Here is an 18,800-nt window from a genome sequence, read left to right as displayed (position 1 = left end):
TTCTAAAAAGACAGAAAACAAAAAATTCCTGAAAAAGCAGGCCAGGTTGCGTTGTAAAACTGAGCGAGAACCAAAAATCAGAACATTTCTGCTTCAAGATGGTTACTTTCAGTCATTTATATTGATAACAACGTCATACGGTGTCAGAAATCACATCAGTAAGACTGTCAACAAGTTGTAAGCTTCAATTCCCACCCACTAGCCATCTCTCCCTTATCATACATTTACATTTATATTTATTTATTTAGCAGACGCTTTTATCCAAAGTGACTTACAAATGAGGAAATACAAGCAAAGCGATAAATCAAGCGGAGAACAATACAAGTAGTGCTACAATACAAGATCTTTTAATTGAGTTCTAGAGAAGCAAAGTGCACAGAGTAGAGGTGGAAGAGCCAGTGTAAATTATTTGTTTATTTATTTTAAATAATGTGGAGGTTAGCATGTTAGGGGTTAGTTAGGTGTTCACGGAAGAGGTGGGTTTTTAGCTGGTATCGCTGTCTACCGACAATTAAGAAAATAGCTTTTTCTTAATCTATAGCATATTTATCATTTTGTAGAACAAGCCGTGTATACCGAAATAAACAGTTAATCACAACACCGTTCCTAATGAACTATATTTGGAGTATGCAATTAGTCATGCATGTTCGGTATTAAGAACAAAATCTTTTTAAAAATAAAATAAATGAACCTTGTACAAACAGAGCACAAGCAGAGTACAAGCAGTGAGTCACGTCGCAGTTTATAATAAACTCTGTTATTTAGCTCACTTCTCCTTCTCATGCTGCATCGAGACATTGAAGCAAAATGAATCTGTAGTCGGGATGTCCACGTGGTTTCGTGTTATTATTTCGTTTTTTAAATTTTTTTATTTCATTTTATTATTATTTCATTTTATAATGCAAACCTAGTTAATGACTTTTCTCCCGAACCTGCATGCTCGTTTAATTAAAAATCTGTGAGGGGCAGGGCCATCTCTCTACAGAACAATATCTCAAACGCAGACCTGGCTGTGTCCTGAAACACTTTTTACATTTAAAAGTGTCTCTTGGTATCCGGGTGCGATATAATCCCCTAATTAACATGGACGGCTGAAAATAAGGATTTGCATAGGAACGTACGAGGCTTGCAGGCTGCGCTGTGTGTCTCAGTAATTACATAATTGTCCTCGGTGCTCGCCCACACACGTATAGGAAACTATACGGGCAAAAAAAAAAATGTAAAAAAAAAGTTCACTCTGACAGAATGAAATTCTTCCAGGCTGCTGCAGTCAGATAAACATGCATTAAAATGTTTGCCTTTAAACCCGTACTCCCCCAGACAAACACCGTACCCTGGGTTCTTCATGATTCTCTCATGAAATGACCGTAAGCAAAGATGAATCAGTGCATAAAGTGGACATTAGGGATGCATTAAAATTCAGAAAGCTTTAATAAATTAATAATAGTTTTGAACAGATTAATAAATATGTTAAAGCCACAATGTTCAACCGCTCCAAAATGTTAGCACACTTCTAGCACCCAGAGCTGGGTGTGCGTGTTCGCCCTGTTAGCATGATGGCTAATTGGTGTCAGAGGTGAAAACATAACGAGAGCACAGAAGCTAAATTGCCCTTAAAGTGTGTTACAGCTAAGACAGGCAGTGTGAAAAATATCAACAGTGGTAAGGTAATACACAGAACTCTGCTAGCTACGTGTCATCGCTGACAACTTGTTGAGGGTGAAGGCTAACGTTAAAGCCTTTCTCTGCTCACTGTCGACGAGTGTTGCGATGACATTTTCAAACATCAAGGTGTGCTTCAAATAAACCTGTGATGGTATTTAAACGAGGTGTGATAATATGTGAAAAAGAATAATTCATGCTTCAACATCTGCTAAAACAAAAACGCTAATGTTGCCAAAAGTTATCTAACTGAAGGAGATTCTTTCAGGTCTATCTTTTCTCTTTTCTTCCAACCGCTTTGTCTTGTCTCTCTCATTTCTTTCTTTGATACTTTTTCTCATCCTCTTCTCTCTTACTTCTACCTGTTCCTCTATGATAGTTTTTTTTGGCTCCCTTCCAGCTTCCTGCTGTCTCTGGACTCTACTTTCCTTACAGAGACAGTTTACTCTCCCAGTGTGTTTCTCCTCTTCTCCAGCTCAATTTCCTTTTCTCTGTCATCCTCTCTTTCCTATTTCTTTTTGATGGAGGGATTCACCCAGTCGGGTGTGAACAGAGAAACTCGTCCAGCCCTGGGTTTCTAAACTCAGAGCCTCTGTAGGTGATTTCTCTCCCAGCATGCCTCTGTGTGTGTCAGGGATCACACTGAGATACTGCCGGTACTGACAGAACTTTGAAGCAGAGAGAACGAGAGAGCATGCCTGCGCGTGAGCGAGAGAGAGAGAGATATTAATGAAAGACTACGAGGGAGAAAGTAGAATGGAGGAGGAAGAGGAGAGGATGAGAGAAATGAGCAAAGGAACGAGAAACTGATGAGCTGATGAGAGAGGGGAGAAAGGGAGATGGAGCAGAGATAGAATGAAAAATGAGGGCGATAAAAAAAGGAGGCAGAGAGATGAGGAGAGCCGCAGGAAAAGAGGAGAAAGAGAAAGGGCAGAGCTGAAAGACAGGATAGATGACTATGGGCCATCCCTGAGACTATGACCTGATTGATACTGTTCATAACTGGATAAAATGTGCTGTTATTTAAGATCAAGCATCAGTGAAAATCAGCAATAATACCTGTTTAAATGTTCTACAGGAAAACTGCATCCACAAACATGAAACGTGCAGCAGGAACCGACTTGTTTCACAGACGTTCCACAACGTTAAAGCATTAACTATAAATGGATAAAAAAGTATGACGAGTCATTCTTTAATCGGAATCACTGGCAAATTGCTGTGAATAAGAGGAATATAATACTTCCGGATGTGCTGTCATCGGGTTGAAATGCATCACCCCGTCGTTGATTATTTTCCTATAACAGCACATCCCAAAGTGTTTCATTCCTTACTTAAGAAACAGGAAGATGAGCATCTCAGTAGGAAATCTGAGATACTGTTACTGTGCGTTCAAGTCCTCCTGGACGTTCGTATTTACGAGTCGGGAAGTTGTAAATACAACTTCAGGTGCGTTCGAGTCACTTTGGTCGGACCAAGATGGCGGTTTACCTTATCTTAATCAACTACCAAAAAATTCAGCAAGGTTCTTTAACTCTACTTCTAGAAAATAAAGACCAAAGAATGTGCATCAGGTGTGTTTTGCTTTTTTTTTTTTTTTTTTTTTATGAAGCCAATTCATACATGTAAACGTTATCGTTACGTATTATATCGTAATCGTACAATGCTATCGTATTTTCTGCAGGCCGTTAGCTCGTTTTATTGTAAATAATAAATAAATAATAACTGAAATCAGCTTCTGAGACGAGTACACATTCAATTCAACAAATTTACCGTCAACTACAGACGTCGCATCCATTGATTCCACCGTGTTTTCTAACTGACACGCCCCCAACTCGAAAATCCAGAGTTTTCCCACTCGTGATCACGACATTGTGGCTCGTAAATACGATCTTTCCGACATGACTTGAACGCACCATTAGACACGTAACATTAAAGTAATATTGCGTCATCAAATATAACATCCAATCAAATTCCAGTTTCTCAGCTGAAGGGGCGGGGCATGCAGGGTTGTGGCAGTTGCGATTTGCATACTAGTGCAATCAGGATTTCTTGAAGTGTAAATTATTTTTGAAATATTTTTTATTTTTTGTGGAGTGCAAGATCATTTATTTTAGAACAAGCTTAAGGTGACTTAAAAACATTCCCATGCACTGTATATAGTAAATTTTTTTACTAAGTAAAACTATAGAGTTCTCAGTGTTATGGTTATATGCCAACCTTATTCCAGTGTCACTGATTTAGAACTGAGATTAATATTTATAATGTGCTAGTTTTTTTTTAGTTTTTTTTTTATGTATGCTGCTCTTTCCGAGGTTTCACATCAGCGAAGCTCTGCAACTAAAATATTGGTATCTGTTTAATTTCTGAGCAAATAAAATGAAAACAGTTCTTTATTTTTGCTCATTAAATGGAGACCATTGAGAACATGTTTATATCTGACAAATACTCGTTTTACCCTTTTGTGACTCATGTTTTAAAATCCCCCCATCTCTCTCTCTCTATCATTATCATTTCCCTTTCTTCCCTTATCTATTGCTCACCCTCCTCTAATATTTCTCTCTCTCTCTCTCTCTCTCTCTCTCAATTCAATTTCAATTTCGAAGTACTTTACTGTCATGATTGTTTACATACAATATTGCCAAAGCATCAATACAGATAAGAAAGGATAATAAAAAATAACAACAACAACAACAACAATAATAATAGAATTAAAAATTATATTAAACTCTTATCATTTCCCTTTCTTCCCTAATCTATTGCTCACCCTCCTCTAATATTTCTCTCTCTCTCTCTCTCTCTCTCTCTCTCTCAATCAATTTCAAAGTACTTTATTGTCATGATTGCTTATATACAATATTGCCAAAGTATCAATACAGATAAGAAAGGATAATAAAAAATAATAACAACAATGATAATAAATGTAACAATAATAACAACAACAACAATAATAATCAGATTAAAATTATATTAAAAATTCTTATCATTTCCTATTCTATTGCTCACCCTCCTCTCTAATCTTTCTTTCTCTCTCTCTCTCAATCCCTTTCTTTCAATCTGTCAAATATAACCATTTTTTCCCTCTGGCTCACTCTCGGTCTCTTCCCATGCCATTTAATCTCCCTTAATCTCTTTCAGTCCATTTCCTCTCACACATTCAAGCTCCGTTTTTTTGCACTCATCCATTTTTTTTTTCAGATTCCAGTCTGTTTCTTTCTTTTTCTCCTCAGACTCAGCGCTCACACTTGCAGCAACGTGATGTCGCCAGGAGAGTTGCAGCAATTTACAGCAACAAAGAGGCGGGGCAGAACCAGTGCAGACGGCATGAAATGGGCGGGGCTAGGTGATACGATAAAGGTGAGGCGCGTTATGTAACTTAACGCAATTGAGAAATAAAGAGTAATGGACAATGGGACTTCAGATGCTTCATTTTCCTAACTGTTGAACTGTGAAATGATCTCCTACCAGACATCTTATTAATATGAAGGTTAAAATTATTATGCATTTTATCGTCTCAAACGCATTTGCTGTGGCAGTCTGGGAAAAGCCAGCAGATCACAATCACCGTGACGGAATTCTGGCAAAAAATGTCTAAAATATTTTTAAATATATATTTTTCCCCTGCTTAAATAATGCACATTGAGTGTGCATTATTTAAGAACCCATAAATAAGTAGTAACTCAAGTAGTTAAGATTCTGATCGGAAGGTCGGGACTGCCAAGCTGCCACTGCCGGGCCCTTGAGCAAGGCCCTTAACCCTAAGCTCATTTGTATAAATGAATTCAATGTAAGTCGCTCTCGATAAGGGCTTCTGCCAAATGCCATAACTGTAAATTTATATATTTGACCAAAATAACCAAAATATATTTATTTGCTTTTTAAGCTATCTTCCTGCAAAGGTCATGCTGTGAACGAGAGCCAGTCTAAGAGACTCTGTGGAAAACCTTGCTAGCTAAGTGTTATTTCCTCCCACAGTGAATATCAGACATTGATCAAGTTCCTGTATAGCTACATGGCACACCAAAACAAACATACACCTAATCAATTCGCTTTGTAATCAGATATTAGCTGTTAAAATATTCATGATGCTCCTGCAGGGCAGACAAAATGAAATCTTTTATCATTCAAAATTCTCCCTTTTCACTTTTCAGGGTAAACAGAGTTTCAAATGTTATCAGAACTTTACTTCTGTTTGACATGCATGCAGCCTTAAAAGTTACACTATATTGCCAAATGTTTGTGGACACCTGACCATTACACACTCATGTGCTTGTTGAACATCCGATTCTGGATTTAGTCCCCCTTTTGCCGTTATAATACCCTCCACACTTTCGAAAAGGCTTTCCAGCAGATTTTGGAGCATGACTGTGGGGATTTGTGTTCATTCAGCCACAAGAGCATTAGTGAGGTCAGGAACTGATGTTGGATGAGTAGGAATGGCGTGCAGTTCATCCCAAAATGTATTCACTGGGGTTGAGGTCAGGGCTCTGAGCAGGACACTCGAGTTCTTCCACCTTAACCAACCTTGGTAAACCATGACTTCATGGAGCTCGCTTTGTGCACAGGGGCATTGTCATGCTGGAACAGGTTTGCGCCTCTTAGTTCCAGTGACGGGAAATTGTAAAGCTACAGCAAAGACATTCTAGACAATTCTGTAGCAACAGTTTGGGGAAGAACCAGATATGTCTTTGATGGTCAGGTGTTCACAAACCTTTGGCCATAAAGTGTAGTTCAGCTCATAAATGTCTGTCGTTTTCAATAGAAAATGTCCAAATTCCTCCATGTGAAGGGTTTTCCCAATATTAAGGAAACACTCTTGTAGGAATCTACATAGACACTAAGAGAGCAAAAATTCCGCTTTTACCGCTAATAACTAGGACCTAGTGGTAGCCAGCGTAACACGATTTGGTCAACGTGAAGTAAAAACATCCCTTCCATGTGAATGCAGGGTCAATCATTTCTTCTGGCCTCTCCTCAGTCTGTCGTTTTCAGACAAACACTTCATTTCTGCTTTCATTTTGCCCCTCTTTCTGTGTCCATCGCACCTTTTTGGTCAATTTGTGCATTTCTTTAGCAGCAGTAAAACAGCATGCCTTCAGTCAGACAGAATGGCTTCAAGATAACCATGTTTGAGTGTATCCACATCGAGCGTGTCTGTGCATGAGCCTCCTAAAGTTTCGGATTGTGCATTTTGTGTTCTCTTGGTCGATTTGATTGAGTTCTGTGGTGCTGTAATCATCGCTGTTCGGTCCACTCGAGAGTGCCCTGTATTTTTCACAAGCCTCTTGCTTTTCGGCTCGACAGAATGGTAGAATCGAGAACAAAAGGGTCACTGGGAAAACATCTTAATGACAGGCTGTGCTGATGCCGCTTCAGCCCAAAATAGGAGTCCAACCGTTCGGTGGATTGGAAAGGAAAAAAAAAAGCACTAGCACAGAAGCCATTGTGTGCCCAGAGACACAGAGAAAGCCAGATGCTGCTGAAATAAGCAGCAGGTTATTAGAGTGTACATGGAAGACCTTTAAGTAAACATCCCACTGGGCTTCTCCTAATGAAACTCACTTCATAGCATCAAATAAACATAAACCAACTCCAGCCATTTTATACTAACATGCATGTGTAAGGATTTGGCATGTGTCAGAATTACTGATGTGCATGCTGATCATTTTGACAGCTCGATTTGACTCACAACAAATATAACAACAAATGTAACCCATGATACCACCATAATCTTTGGCTATCACTTTGGTTATTAGCTGTTTTCTTACCAGTTACCAGTTTCTGCAAATTGCCACTGTATCCAATCAGATCACAGTTTCTGCACAAAATGTCACCAATCAGATCACAGTTTCTGCCCAAAATGTCACCAATCAGATCACAGTTTCTGCCCAAAATGTCACCAATCAGATCACAGTTTCTGCCCAAAATGTTACCAGTCAGATCAGTTTCTGCCCAAAATGTCACCAATCAGATCACAGTTTCTGCAAATTTCCACGGTAACCAATCAGATCACAGTTTCTGCAAATTACCACGGTAACCAATCAGATCACAGTTTCTGCAAACTGCCATGGTAACCAATCAGATCACAGTTTCTGCAAATTGCCATGGTAACCAATCATTTCACAGTTTCTGCAAAAATGTCACTGTACCCAATCAGATCACAGTTGTCTGCAAATTGCCACATTAACCAATCAGATCACAGTTTCTGCAAATTGGTTACAGTGGCAATCAGATTACAGTTTCCTCCTAAATCATGATGTTTAAATAAATTCGATGACTTTGCGAGAACAGCGAACAAAAGCAGTATGGTTTTATCCACACATTTATTGAGTCGTCAGGCTTAATCATTGGGTCACTTAGAGTATTCAGCTTGTTCCTAATCCTACAGCCTTATCTGTATACACACATGCTATGATGAAAGGGAGCTCTGTATGTCTGTGCATGTTTGTGTGTGCGTCTGTGTGTGTGTGTGTGTGTGTATGTGTGTGCGCACGCATTTTACCTTAGCAGGCCTGCCGCTCGGTATGCAAAAGGAAGCAAGTACATCTTAATTTTCATGCACTGAATATTCAAACACACTGAGTGTACACCAAATAATTCAGCTGCACTCCAAATGCTCGGAGTGTATTACAAGCGGGGTTCCCTTCTGGCAGGAACAACGCGCCTCGTATTCGGATGAGAATTTGGATTTGTTTAGAAAATGCTTTTTGTTTATTTTAAATAATGTAAATCATTTGTATTCTGGTACGTCCCTAATCTGAACAGGAAAAAGTGCACATACTGTACACTCCTGGGGAAAAAAAGGGTTTGCACTTTGGCCAGTGTAAAATATCTCTGCCATATGAATGCAGGGTCAATCTTCTCCCTTTGGCCTCTCCTCTTTCTGTCTCTTTCCTACACACACACACACACACACACACACACACAGACAATGCACTTTATGTCTTGTTTTCATTTTATCCACTGCAACTTTTCAGCCAATTTGTGCGTTCCTCAGAAAACAGAAAACTCCACTGTACATACCTATCTAGTCTTCCTTCATATCCAGTAACCTCCATAAGTTCTGTCATGTGAAGTTCCTATTGAAATCACTCCACTGGAATTAAATACAGATGGCATATTCACAGCTCTCTGTATCACATCATCTATGTACCTTTGTATGGAACCACGCATCACCACTGGTTTTCAACAACGGGGCACTGAGATCTGAGTATGCTTGTAAGTTGAGATCTTGCTGCTTCGGTGTCCTTGCTCCTCAATATCCGAACAGTCGATAAAGCATCTAAAGAGACGTCTCCAATCTCAACGGCTCATTATCTTCATGCCTTCCATAAACGTCTAAAGACCTTCCTTTTTAGATAATATCTGGCATACCTGTTTGTATTGCACTGTACTGGCAGCTCGTCTTTACACACTTGAATCTGTTATTTTTTGTTAGTGTTTTTGTTAGTCTGCTTCCACGGTCAAGCCAGCATTCAGAAATCCACATCATTGGCATTGCTTGGTGTAGCTGGTCACATTGGAATTGGAATAATGGACAAGGTGACTTCTATCTGTACATTTGAACTGAACCGTCTTAAAATGTGTTACAGCACTGGTGAACTCTTGATTATGATTGGTCAGAAGGTGCTGATTAATCTTCTAAAACAGCAGCTTTGACAACTCTGCTTTTATTAATGCGCCCGTTCAAATACATCATCCCTTCTATAGTAGCAAATGCTATACATGTTCTGTAAGGAAATATTTATTCGTGGAAGGAGTCTCCAGTGTCAGTGCTTTGTAACGGTCCGACACGGAAAGGTCTTCAGCAGGATGAGCTTTGCAGTTTCTCTGTGACATTACACACTGCTGTTTTTGTCTCATGAACCTCAAGAGGGAGAAAATAATCTGATATTTATAGCTACTATAATGTAAGTGACTTAACTTGCTTCATGTAACAACATTAAATGGATTATTTGGATAAAAAAAAGTATGACATGTCATTCTTTAATAAATAAATTGTTAGCGCTGGAAAATTGCTATGGTATAAGAGGAATAAAACAATTTGGGGTGTGCCGTTATAGGAAAATAATCAACTTCAGGCCGGTAGAAGTAACTCTGCTTCAAAGGTGAAGGTCATGTGGATCATCTGGATGTCTTTGATCCTTTCCATGATTCTATCATAGTAATCACACTGCAAAAAAGTAAAAAAAAAAAAAAAAAGCAAAAAAAGGCTTGTTTCTGGGAAATGAGTCTTATTTTTTGTATAAAAAGATAAATAATCTTGTCAAGCATGTTTTTCATTAGAAAAGTAATCTCATTTTATGAAAATATATCTAACTTTGTCTTAATATGATATTCCAGCTAACAGTGAGCAAGATTTAACCAGTAACAAGTAACAACAATGGTGTGTATAATACACCAGCAGAGGAATAAGATGGTTTTCCTTATTTTAAACGAAGATCATTTGCACACTTAAATTTTTCAATGAAGCAGCTATGTGTCATGGTTATGCTGAAATCCACACTGAACTACATTACCCATCAGCCCCGGCATGTCACATGACCATGTCACATGTCCCACTGATCACTCACACCTGTTCTGTGTTACCCCTAATAAGCACCTCTATAGAAGTTCTAGTTTTTCAGCACCTAATTATCAGGCTTTTGTTGTTGTCATCATGTTCGTGTGTTATCAGGTGTCCTCCAGTTGCTCTCATATAATGCGTCCCAAATTGCACGCTTCTGCACTGTTCTACGCCGTTTTGTAGTATCGATAGTGTGATTAGTGTGCTCACACTGAAAAACCCCAAAAAACAAAGTGCACTTCAAGATCCCGGATGATGCACTCATTCAACCGAAAAAACCAAGTGTGGAATGATGGACAGAAAAAAGATGTTTATATTGCCAGCATCCATAGCCACAACCACAACTTACTACGTTGATTTGTGCAAGCAAAATTGTGCGAGCAAAATTCACCTGCGGAGACGATTGATGTAATTCGCCCTCGACCGGGAAACAGCATATACTTTCAAAAGTGTGCCATTTGAGACGATACTACATTCTAAAATTTATACACTAGACGGCAGAGTGTATAGTGCATAGTATAAGTGTATAGTGTATAGTACGTCATTTGGGACACAACTATAGTCTTCATGTTTTTGCCTGGTGTCCATTTTTACGGTCATGGTTCTTGTTTTCACAGTTTTGGTTGTTTGTTTTGCATTTTATTCAATAAAAATCTGCACTTGCATCTGCCACCTTCTACAATCCCTGACACTATGTTGCAGAGTTTTTCCCTGTTTCAATCAAAATTTAAAAAATAACAATGCTTCTGGTGCCTTAATTTAAAACAGAGTCACTTATTTTATTATGTTTTATTTGAAGAAGTTGTGTCTTATCGCAAGCTTCTTTTCTTTTCTTTCTTTTCTTTTTTTTTTTGCTAATTATTAATCTTAGATTAAGATTAGATAAATTCTTAAATTCAGCTCAATCATGAGATGAAAATCCTCATTTTAAGTCTATCTTGAATAACTGAGTTTTCACTGCTTGTAATAAGCACAACTTGCTTGACATTTTTGTCAAGTTTTAAGATACAATAGTATTTTTAGTGACTAGATATTTACGCTATTTTCAAGAATTCTTACCAAGTGAGTTTCGCTTACCTTATTTGCTTGATTTTAGTACACTTTAACTAGATTTAAGTGTGTCTTGCTTGTTTCAACAAAGGCATTTTTTTGCACTGCAGTCTTCTGTAAATATTACTTGAGAGTCCAACAACAGATATGTGGCAGTTCAGAGATTAAAACTTACTTTCCTACAATAATGTTTAGGCTGCCATAGCCCTGTATGTAGTACAAATAACGCTACAATAACGCTACAGTACGTAATACGCTACAAAAATAAAAACATCTATCTAAAAACTACAGTATTAAAACACTAAACTATTTCAGTCTGGACCTCACAGTAACACTGACAGTAGGATGGCTACGCACTCATTTTACAGCCTCTAAATAACTCAACAGCTCTCTAAATGTCCAAAGTACTTAGAAAAAACTCCTGACTCACTGCAGTGCTGTTAGTGGAAGTTCATTCAGCTGTCTGTTTGTTTCCACAAGTCTAATATAGAACACATTACACAGCGTGAGTTACTTTTTAAACAGAATCTCAGAGTCATGAGCCTACGTCAGCAGAAATAGTTAATAGCATTACAGATAAAGCAGTGTCCCTTTGAATGTAGAATCCTGACGAGACATGTTCCAATATTATGCTTTTATATCATGAGAATCACCCAAACTCGTGATACTGTACTTATAAATATCTTTATAAAGTCACGCTCCATTCTAGAAGCTATCTTCCTGGGCAGCATTTTAACCAAAATAGGACCTTGGCAGGCATCGCATTTGAGACACTATTTATTCTATTATACGTTGTTTAACTCACTGCACATTTGTTTATTCACTAGTGCTCACTAGTTTATCAGTTAAACTAATCGGTTAAACTATCCAAAACTAATATGAGATACTAGAAAACAACCAGTCTACTGTTTGCTAATTATTGTACGTAAGCGACATTGGAAGTCGCTAGCTGCATAAGCTGCCTACATAAGCTGTGGCGTCGCATTATGTTATCTATCCATCCATCCATCCATTTTCCAAAAAGTTTATCCTACACAGGGTCATGGGAGAGCCGGGAGACTATCCCAGGGAATTCAGGCACATGGCAGGGGACACTCTAGACGGGGTGCCAACCCATTGGTGCACAATGACACACATTCATACACTACGGACAATTTGGAATTGCCAATCATCCTACAATGTGTACAATGCATGTATTTGGACTGTGGGAGGAAACCGGAGTACCCTGAGGAAGCTCGCCAAAACAAGGGGAGAACATGCAAACTCTATGCATGCATGGCAGAGGCAGAATTCAAACCTCTAACCACAGAGGTGCGAGGCAAACGTGCTACCACTAAGCCACCATGCTTTTTCCACAGTGGATGCATTTGTTTGGTCTACCACGTTCACCAAAACGTCAAACTCTGATCTGGTGAGAACAATAATGGGATTACCTATAGCTGTCATGGATTCCTCCTTCATGACGTGGTTCCCATGACAGCATGTGTCATGTGCTTATGTCTGCATTTGTTTCTGTTTTGGTCCTGTCTCCGCCCTTTGTCTTGTCATTGCCATATTACCTGATAGCGTGCACCTGTTTTGGATTAGTTCTTGATTAGTTTGTCTGCTTATACCCTGTTGTACCTGTGAAATGTTGCAAAACATGAGCATGTGGTACTTGTTGCCATGGAAACCCAGATGCAAGGGGAAAATTGTGTGACAATTGTGAGGACTTTATAATAAGGGACCTTGGAAGTAAACAGCAGCACAAACTTTGCTGAAAACTAGTGGCTTTCTGAATCAAACACAGATTACGTTGAAGTGTCCACAATAAGAAGATCAGGAATATCACGGTATATTGTGTGGATATTATCAGCACATGACCAAAACGTTGATGTTTACCTTCGTTGAGGCTCATGTGGATGGTCCAGTAGCTCTGCAGGCACTGCAGCTCCTTCTTCATGCCCCTCTTGCAGTGGCAGTGGTGCAGTGGGCTGTCCTGCAGGACCTCCAGTGCCGCCTGGCACTCCTTATTCTCTAGCATGGCACTGCGGTCTCGGCCCACCAGACACTGGCGCATGATACGGAAACGTGAGCTGCACTGAGCGTTTTGGTTACACATCTCGCTCGCCCGTAAACAGTCCATGGGGGCTGTCCATTCACCATTCTCCAAAGCAACCACCTCATCTGGGAAGAGATAGGCAAGACATCCAATCATTCTCCACTTCCACTCTGTTTTTATTGGCTGAAACCAGTCATTATGCATTACATCCTAACAATATACTATGTGTACTTGACGGAGGATTGTAAGGCAGGAACATCTTGAATCAAACGCAAAATGGAAATGACAGCCCACTATGAAATGGATCCCCATTTTTTCCTCTTAATATGGTCAGGGAGACTTGCCCTTTTAGCTCATGTATACCGGTCACCCTTGGCTCTGCCTCTTTCTCTACATACACTACACTGTATCAAAACAGTATGTTACTTAGCAATAGAAATTTTTATATTTTCTTTTACATATTTTTTTCTCGAATTACTGGAAAAAAACTATTTGGATATTGACTGAAATTGAATGTTTCTGTTAGATGTGTTCAAACAAATTAATTCATTACATCGCTGATGATGTACTTTTGCATGCCTTCCCCTTTCTAAGTCTCAATTCCTCTAAACTTTTGCCGCTCTCAGGGTGTTTCCTCGCCTCACTCATTAGCAGTCTGGAGACGGATTACTGTGAAGCTGCTTTGTGACAATGACTGTTGTTAAAAGCGCTATATAAACTAATTGAAAAATGAAATATAGCTAGTTTCACATTTTGTTAATGACTGCAATTTGTGCAGAAGTAGATTTGAAGTGTGTCCTGGGATTGTGACTGTAATTTCCTCATCTTTTCAGCACTGTGGACATTTCTCGACCCAGCTAAATCCCTGTGCTGAAATAACAGGGTTCACTGTGGGTGTTTATTCAGCATTGTCAGTTCAACCCTGTAGATGTCTACTCAACACTGTTTCAATGCTAATATTGAAGGGCTAACTGAACACTGGGGATTTGCCATGTATGGGAAAGAACTGAGTAATGGCAGAATTACCCAGATTCCATTTATATTCACTTCATTTGGTTGACACATTTATCCAAAGCAACTTACAACTGAGACAAGATACAACTGAACAGTTTATGGTTAAGTGTCTTGCTCAAGTGCCAGCTTGGCAGTGCTGGTATTTGAACACCTGACTTTCTGATCAGTTAACCATTCAGCTACCACTGTTTCGACATTCTATATTTTACTCATGTGGCTGACGCTTTTATCTAACATGACTTACAACTGAGCAGGTGACAGGTCTTGCTCAATGGCCCAACAACTACGAAGCTAATTTAAAAAATGAAATAATAAAAAGGGGCTAGTAAAAATATTATTGAGAATAAAGCCAGCTAAAAATCAGCTAACATGAACCACTGACAATTTGCAGACTGTATATTAACACTAGCCAAACAGTTCCTATCAGTCTGCTAACCAGACACTGCTGTTTGCTAACTTCTTTTCTTTTCTGAGTAGTTTTAAATAAAAATATTTACAAATATAAGTCAGCAAATGAATGCTTAATTAAGATGTCATGAAACGTGGTATTTACAACAGAGAATTAAGCAAGATAGTAGCTAATAAGTGACAATTGATTATTTACTAAGTTTAAATTAACATTAGCATAACAACTCCTATTACAGATCTGATACTGCCGCTTACTAAATTTGAATAAAATTTAAATCCATAGAAACATTTCATAAATCTTAGATTACTTAGTTATTTAAGTTATTTTCCCCTGAAAGGTTTTGTGTTTTGCTGCCAAGGCATGATAGTTTAGCTATATTAGCTATCGACGGCATGCTAGCTACTGTACATTGCCTTTGTTTTCTGAATGGCTTTGGTCACCGATTTTATGTTGAGCATTACAATTTTTACAGGGTTTTCTGTTTAGAGCATTACTTAGCTAAATGCTAGATAAGACACAAAAGTTGGCATGGCGTGTGTAATTAAATCTCAACAACAACAAAACATGCTAGTTCAATCATTTTGGAAGACTTTTTGGGGGGCATTGTTTAGCCAAATAGCACATGACTGACTACAGTCGGCAACTGAGTGTGTATATATATATATATATATATATATATATATATATATATATATATATATATATATATATATATATATATATATATATATATATGAATTTGTATAAAGCTATAAAAAGTATTTTTAAAAAATGTTAAGAACCTTCTTTAAAAGCAAACAGAAATGCATGGTATGACATTTTCAACGCATTGTTGGGACATAAGTAGCTGTTTATGTGACTATTATTTGTTTTTTAATTTGCAAAATGTAAAATATTGTTAGCTGACACTGGAATTTCTCTAAATTTAAATCAATATGAAGTATTTTAAACATTTAAATTACTAAATATGACTATTTTATTTAAAGCTCTATCATTTTTTCCCCTTCAGCAAGGTTTGTGATATGCTGATGACCAAGAGTGTCCTTTGGGCTCGCTATCAATTAGCATAAAAGCTAATCTTAGCTAGCATTTGCAAATGAGCTACTCTTTGGAGTTGTCAAATAGGCACATTTTCGAAGTTACTCAGTAAGCCGTTTTAGCTTGGACACACACACACACAGACACACACACACACACACATATATATATATATATGTGTGTGTGTGTGTGTGTGTGTGTGTGTGTGTGTGTGTAGCTAGCTAAAATTGGGAAAAGAAAGAAAGAAAAGAAAAAAATCAACATAGCTAATGGCTAATATGGATTGTGGTGATTGATTAGTGGTTGTTGCTGAGTGTTACTTAACACCACTGCTTCCTTAACTTCTCTAAATAAAATACATATATGGCGTCATTTCAATGTTCCAACTTTAACCATAGCCTACTAATTCTAATTAAATTGTTTACTTTGTGCTTTGTAACCATATGTTTTCCCCTTCCGAATAACGTTGACATGACGTCTTCCAGACTAATTAGCATAATCACAAATATAATCTCCCAAAGACCTGCTATATTTCTGTATAACAGCAAATGTAGCTACTGCAGCCTGCTAATAAGTTACAAAAAAACGTTTGAGGTAGCTACATCATGTCAAGTTTCATCCTTCTGTCAAGATATTCCATTGATGTTTTTGAAACACAGTTTGAGTTAAAAGAACAAACAAAAACACTGAAATTAGATAACCAGATAGCCTAACTAATAAACAGGCTATCTAGAGGAATGTAAACCACAAAGTAAACCAAGCTCTAATCTGACATCCCAAAAATAGTATATAGCCATTTGAAATTAAATAATAATTTTAAATCATAAGACTAGGTTTAATAGCATTCATCTAGCCTAAGTGTATCGTCTAATCTGAATATTTGACTATATATCTAAATATTAGTATACAATATAATACTATATAGTCTAAATATTAGTATACTATATAATACTATATAGTCTAAATATTAGTATACTATATAATACTATATAGTCTAAATATGTATAAAGTCACAACGCACATCTGTATCATGTATCACTAACATCAAAGTAAAAAGTGATTTTTTTTCTTTTTTTTTCGCGTTATTTGTTGAGTGTAACTTCCTGTCCAAACAGATCCCGTGTCATTTTCTTGGACTTACCCGCTACAATCAGGAGTGCCAGAATATTTAATAAAATCATGATAAATCCGAATGAAGGTGCGGTGATTCCGGTTGTTTAAAAGAAATGAGACATTTCCATCTCTAATCGCCCTTTTATTGAACTATTTCACATCCAGATTCCTGTAGCTCCACTTGGCATCCAGTGAAAAATGACACTGATTGAAAGAAAGAAAGAAAGAAAGAAAGAAAGAAAGATAGTTATGGATCTTTATTTCTGAGGGGATCACGGAGTCCAGCACGGCATCCTTGGGTAAAGATCCGATGGTGCTTTCCCGTCCATACGGACACAAAACCTCAGATTTTTTCCCGTTTAAACTTTTCCTTGTGCCATGTTTATTCCCAGAACGTCACGTCACAACTTCTGAGACTAATTCAGACTAATTCCTCATCACTGCGCATCTGGACTCACTGACCAGCCACAATCATCATCATCATCATCATCATCATAATAATTATTGCGTAAATAAGTTTGAAGAATTCATGCAATATATAGGCTAATGAAATATAAGACTGTTCTTCCAGGCAGGATAGTATCGAGTGTAATTTCTGTTCTGTCTTCTCTCTCTCTCTCTCTCACTCTCTCTCTCACTCTCTCTCTCTCGTTTTTGCTCTTTTTGCGCCTGAACCGAAGTGGCGCGTGCCGGAGTCTTTGTGTTTGTTGCGCTATGGAAAGCCAAATGTTCCACAAACGCCTCAAAAGCATGTTCAAGTCAAACGGTTCTTTCACTCGTCTTGAGTAAGCGCTTTATCCTGGTCAGGGTGGTGTTAGGTGATAGGTGGTGGGTGGAGTCTGGAGTCCTGGGAACATTGGGCATGAGGTGGGAATACACCCTCGATGTGACGCCAGTCCATCGCAGCCTAACATGCATGTACAGTGGAAAAAAAATGACCAAATTTAGTAGAACGTTTAACACACTTACAAAGAAGTTTCTCATCAAAATGTGATTTCACTGATTATACTAAACTTAAACATGTTTCTAATGGCTAGATTTGAATTGTGGAGAGTGAGTGCGATCAAGCCGCGTAGCATTAAGTGGATAGTTCACCTAAAAATGAAGGTTGTGTCGACAATTACTCACCGTCATGTCGTTCCACACCCTTAATACTTTGGTTCATTTTCGGAACAATTTTAATGAAACCTGAGAGATTTCTGCCCCTCTATCGAAACAAAACTCTGTTCAGCCAAAAAGTACGAGCTTCAAAACGTTCAGAAAAACAACATGAAACTAATCCATGTGTCTCCAGTGGTTTTATCCCAATTTTATGAAGCGCTGCGAATACTTTGTGTGTGCCAAAAAAAAAGTCTTTATTGACTGAATATACTTCAGCATAGATCATGAGAGGACCACGATGCATGCGTGTTGTGTTGTGTTGATGCGAGAGCAGACAAAAAGTCCTTCTCTATGTCGAAATCTGCAGACATCTTTGTTACAAATATTGTTCTATGTGACTCGGTTTGTGTACAGCGTCCACCTTCTCTGCTGTAAACAGTGCATCGCTTCCGGGTCCTGCTGTATCACTCGTACATTCGTAAAGTGGACGTTCTCGCGCAGAGGTGCTACGAAGGAACCCGGAAGCAAATTACTTTTATGTTGTTTTTCCGAACGTTTTGAAGCTCAAAAGTCCTTGTGTGAACAGCGTTTCAATGGAGGGGCAGAAATCGCTCAGGTTTCATTAAAAATATTCCGAAGATGAATGAAAGGCTTATGGGTTTGGAACGACATGAGGATGAGTAATTGATGACAGAAATCTTCATTTTTAGGTGACTACAGATGACAATGTTCTGGTAGTGTCCGAAATCAATAAGACAATGCAATAGGATGATACAAAACCCAACCACAAAAGCAACCTTTTAAAATAT

The 18,800-nt window shown here is 38.2% G+C and overlaps 1 protein-coding gene across 2 annotated transcripts in view; it reads right to left on the bottom strand.

Moving 5' to 3' along the window:
- Positions 1 to 17,643, bottom strand: part of gfra2b (GDNF family receptor alpha 2b) — a 94,092-nt gene extending 76,449 nt beyond the window's left edge. The window contains exons 1-2 of one of the 2 annotated variants that reach the window (XM_053644830.1): positions 16,919 to 17,643; positions 13,157 to 13,441 (exon numbers count right to left, since the gene is read on the bottom strand). In XM_053644830.1, the coding sequence (XP_053500805.1) occupies positions 13,157 to 13,441; positions 16,919 to 16,958 (325 nt within the window). In that variant the 5' untranslated portion in view covers positions 16,959 to 17,643. Of the gene's footprint in view, positions 1 to 13,156; positions 13,656 to 16,918 lie in introns of those variants that run through there. The other variant, XM_053644829.1, reaches the window with a different exon arrangement.
- Between the last annotated feature and the right edge of the window lie 1,157 nt (positions 17,644 to 18,800).

The sequence above is a fragment of the Ictalurus furcatus genome, chromosome 16 (assembly GCF_023375685.1).
Source record: "Ictalurus furcatus strain D&B chromosome 16, Billie_1.0, whole genome shotgun sequence".
Taxonomy (NCBI): domain Eukaryota; kingdom Metazoa; phylum Chordata; class Actinopteri; order Siluriformes; family Ictaluridae; genus Ictalurus; species Ictalurus furcatus.
The sequence above is the reverse complement of the archived record's forward strand: the minus strand, read 5'-3'. Positions and strand labels throughout refer to the sequence as shown.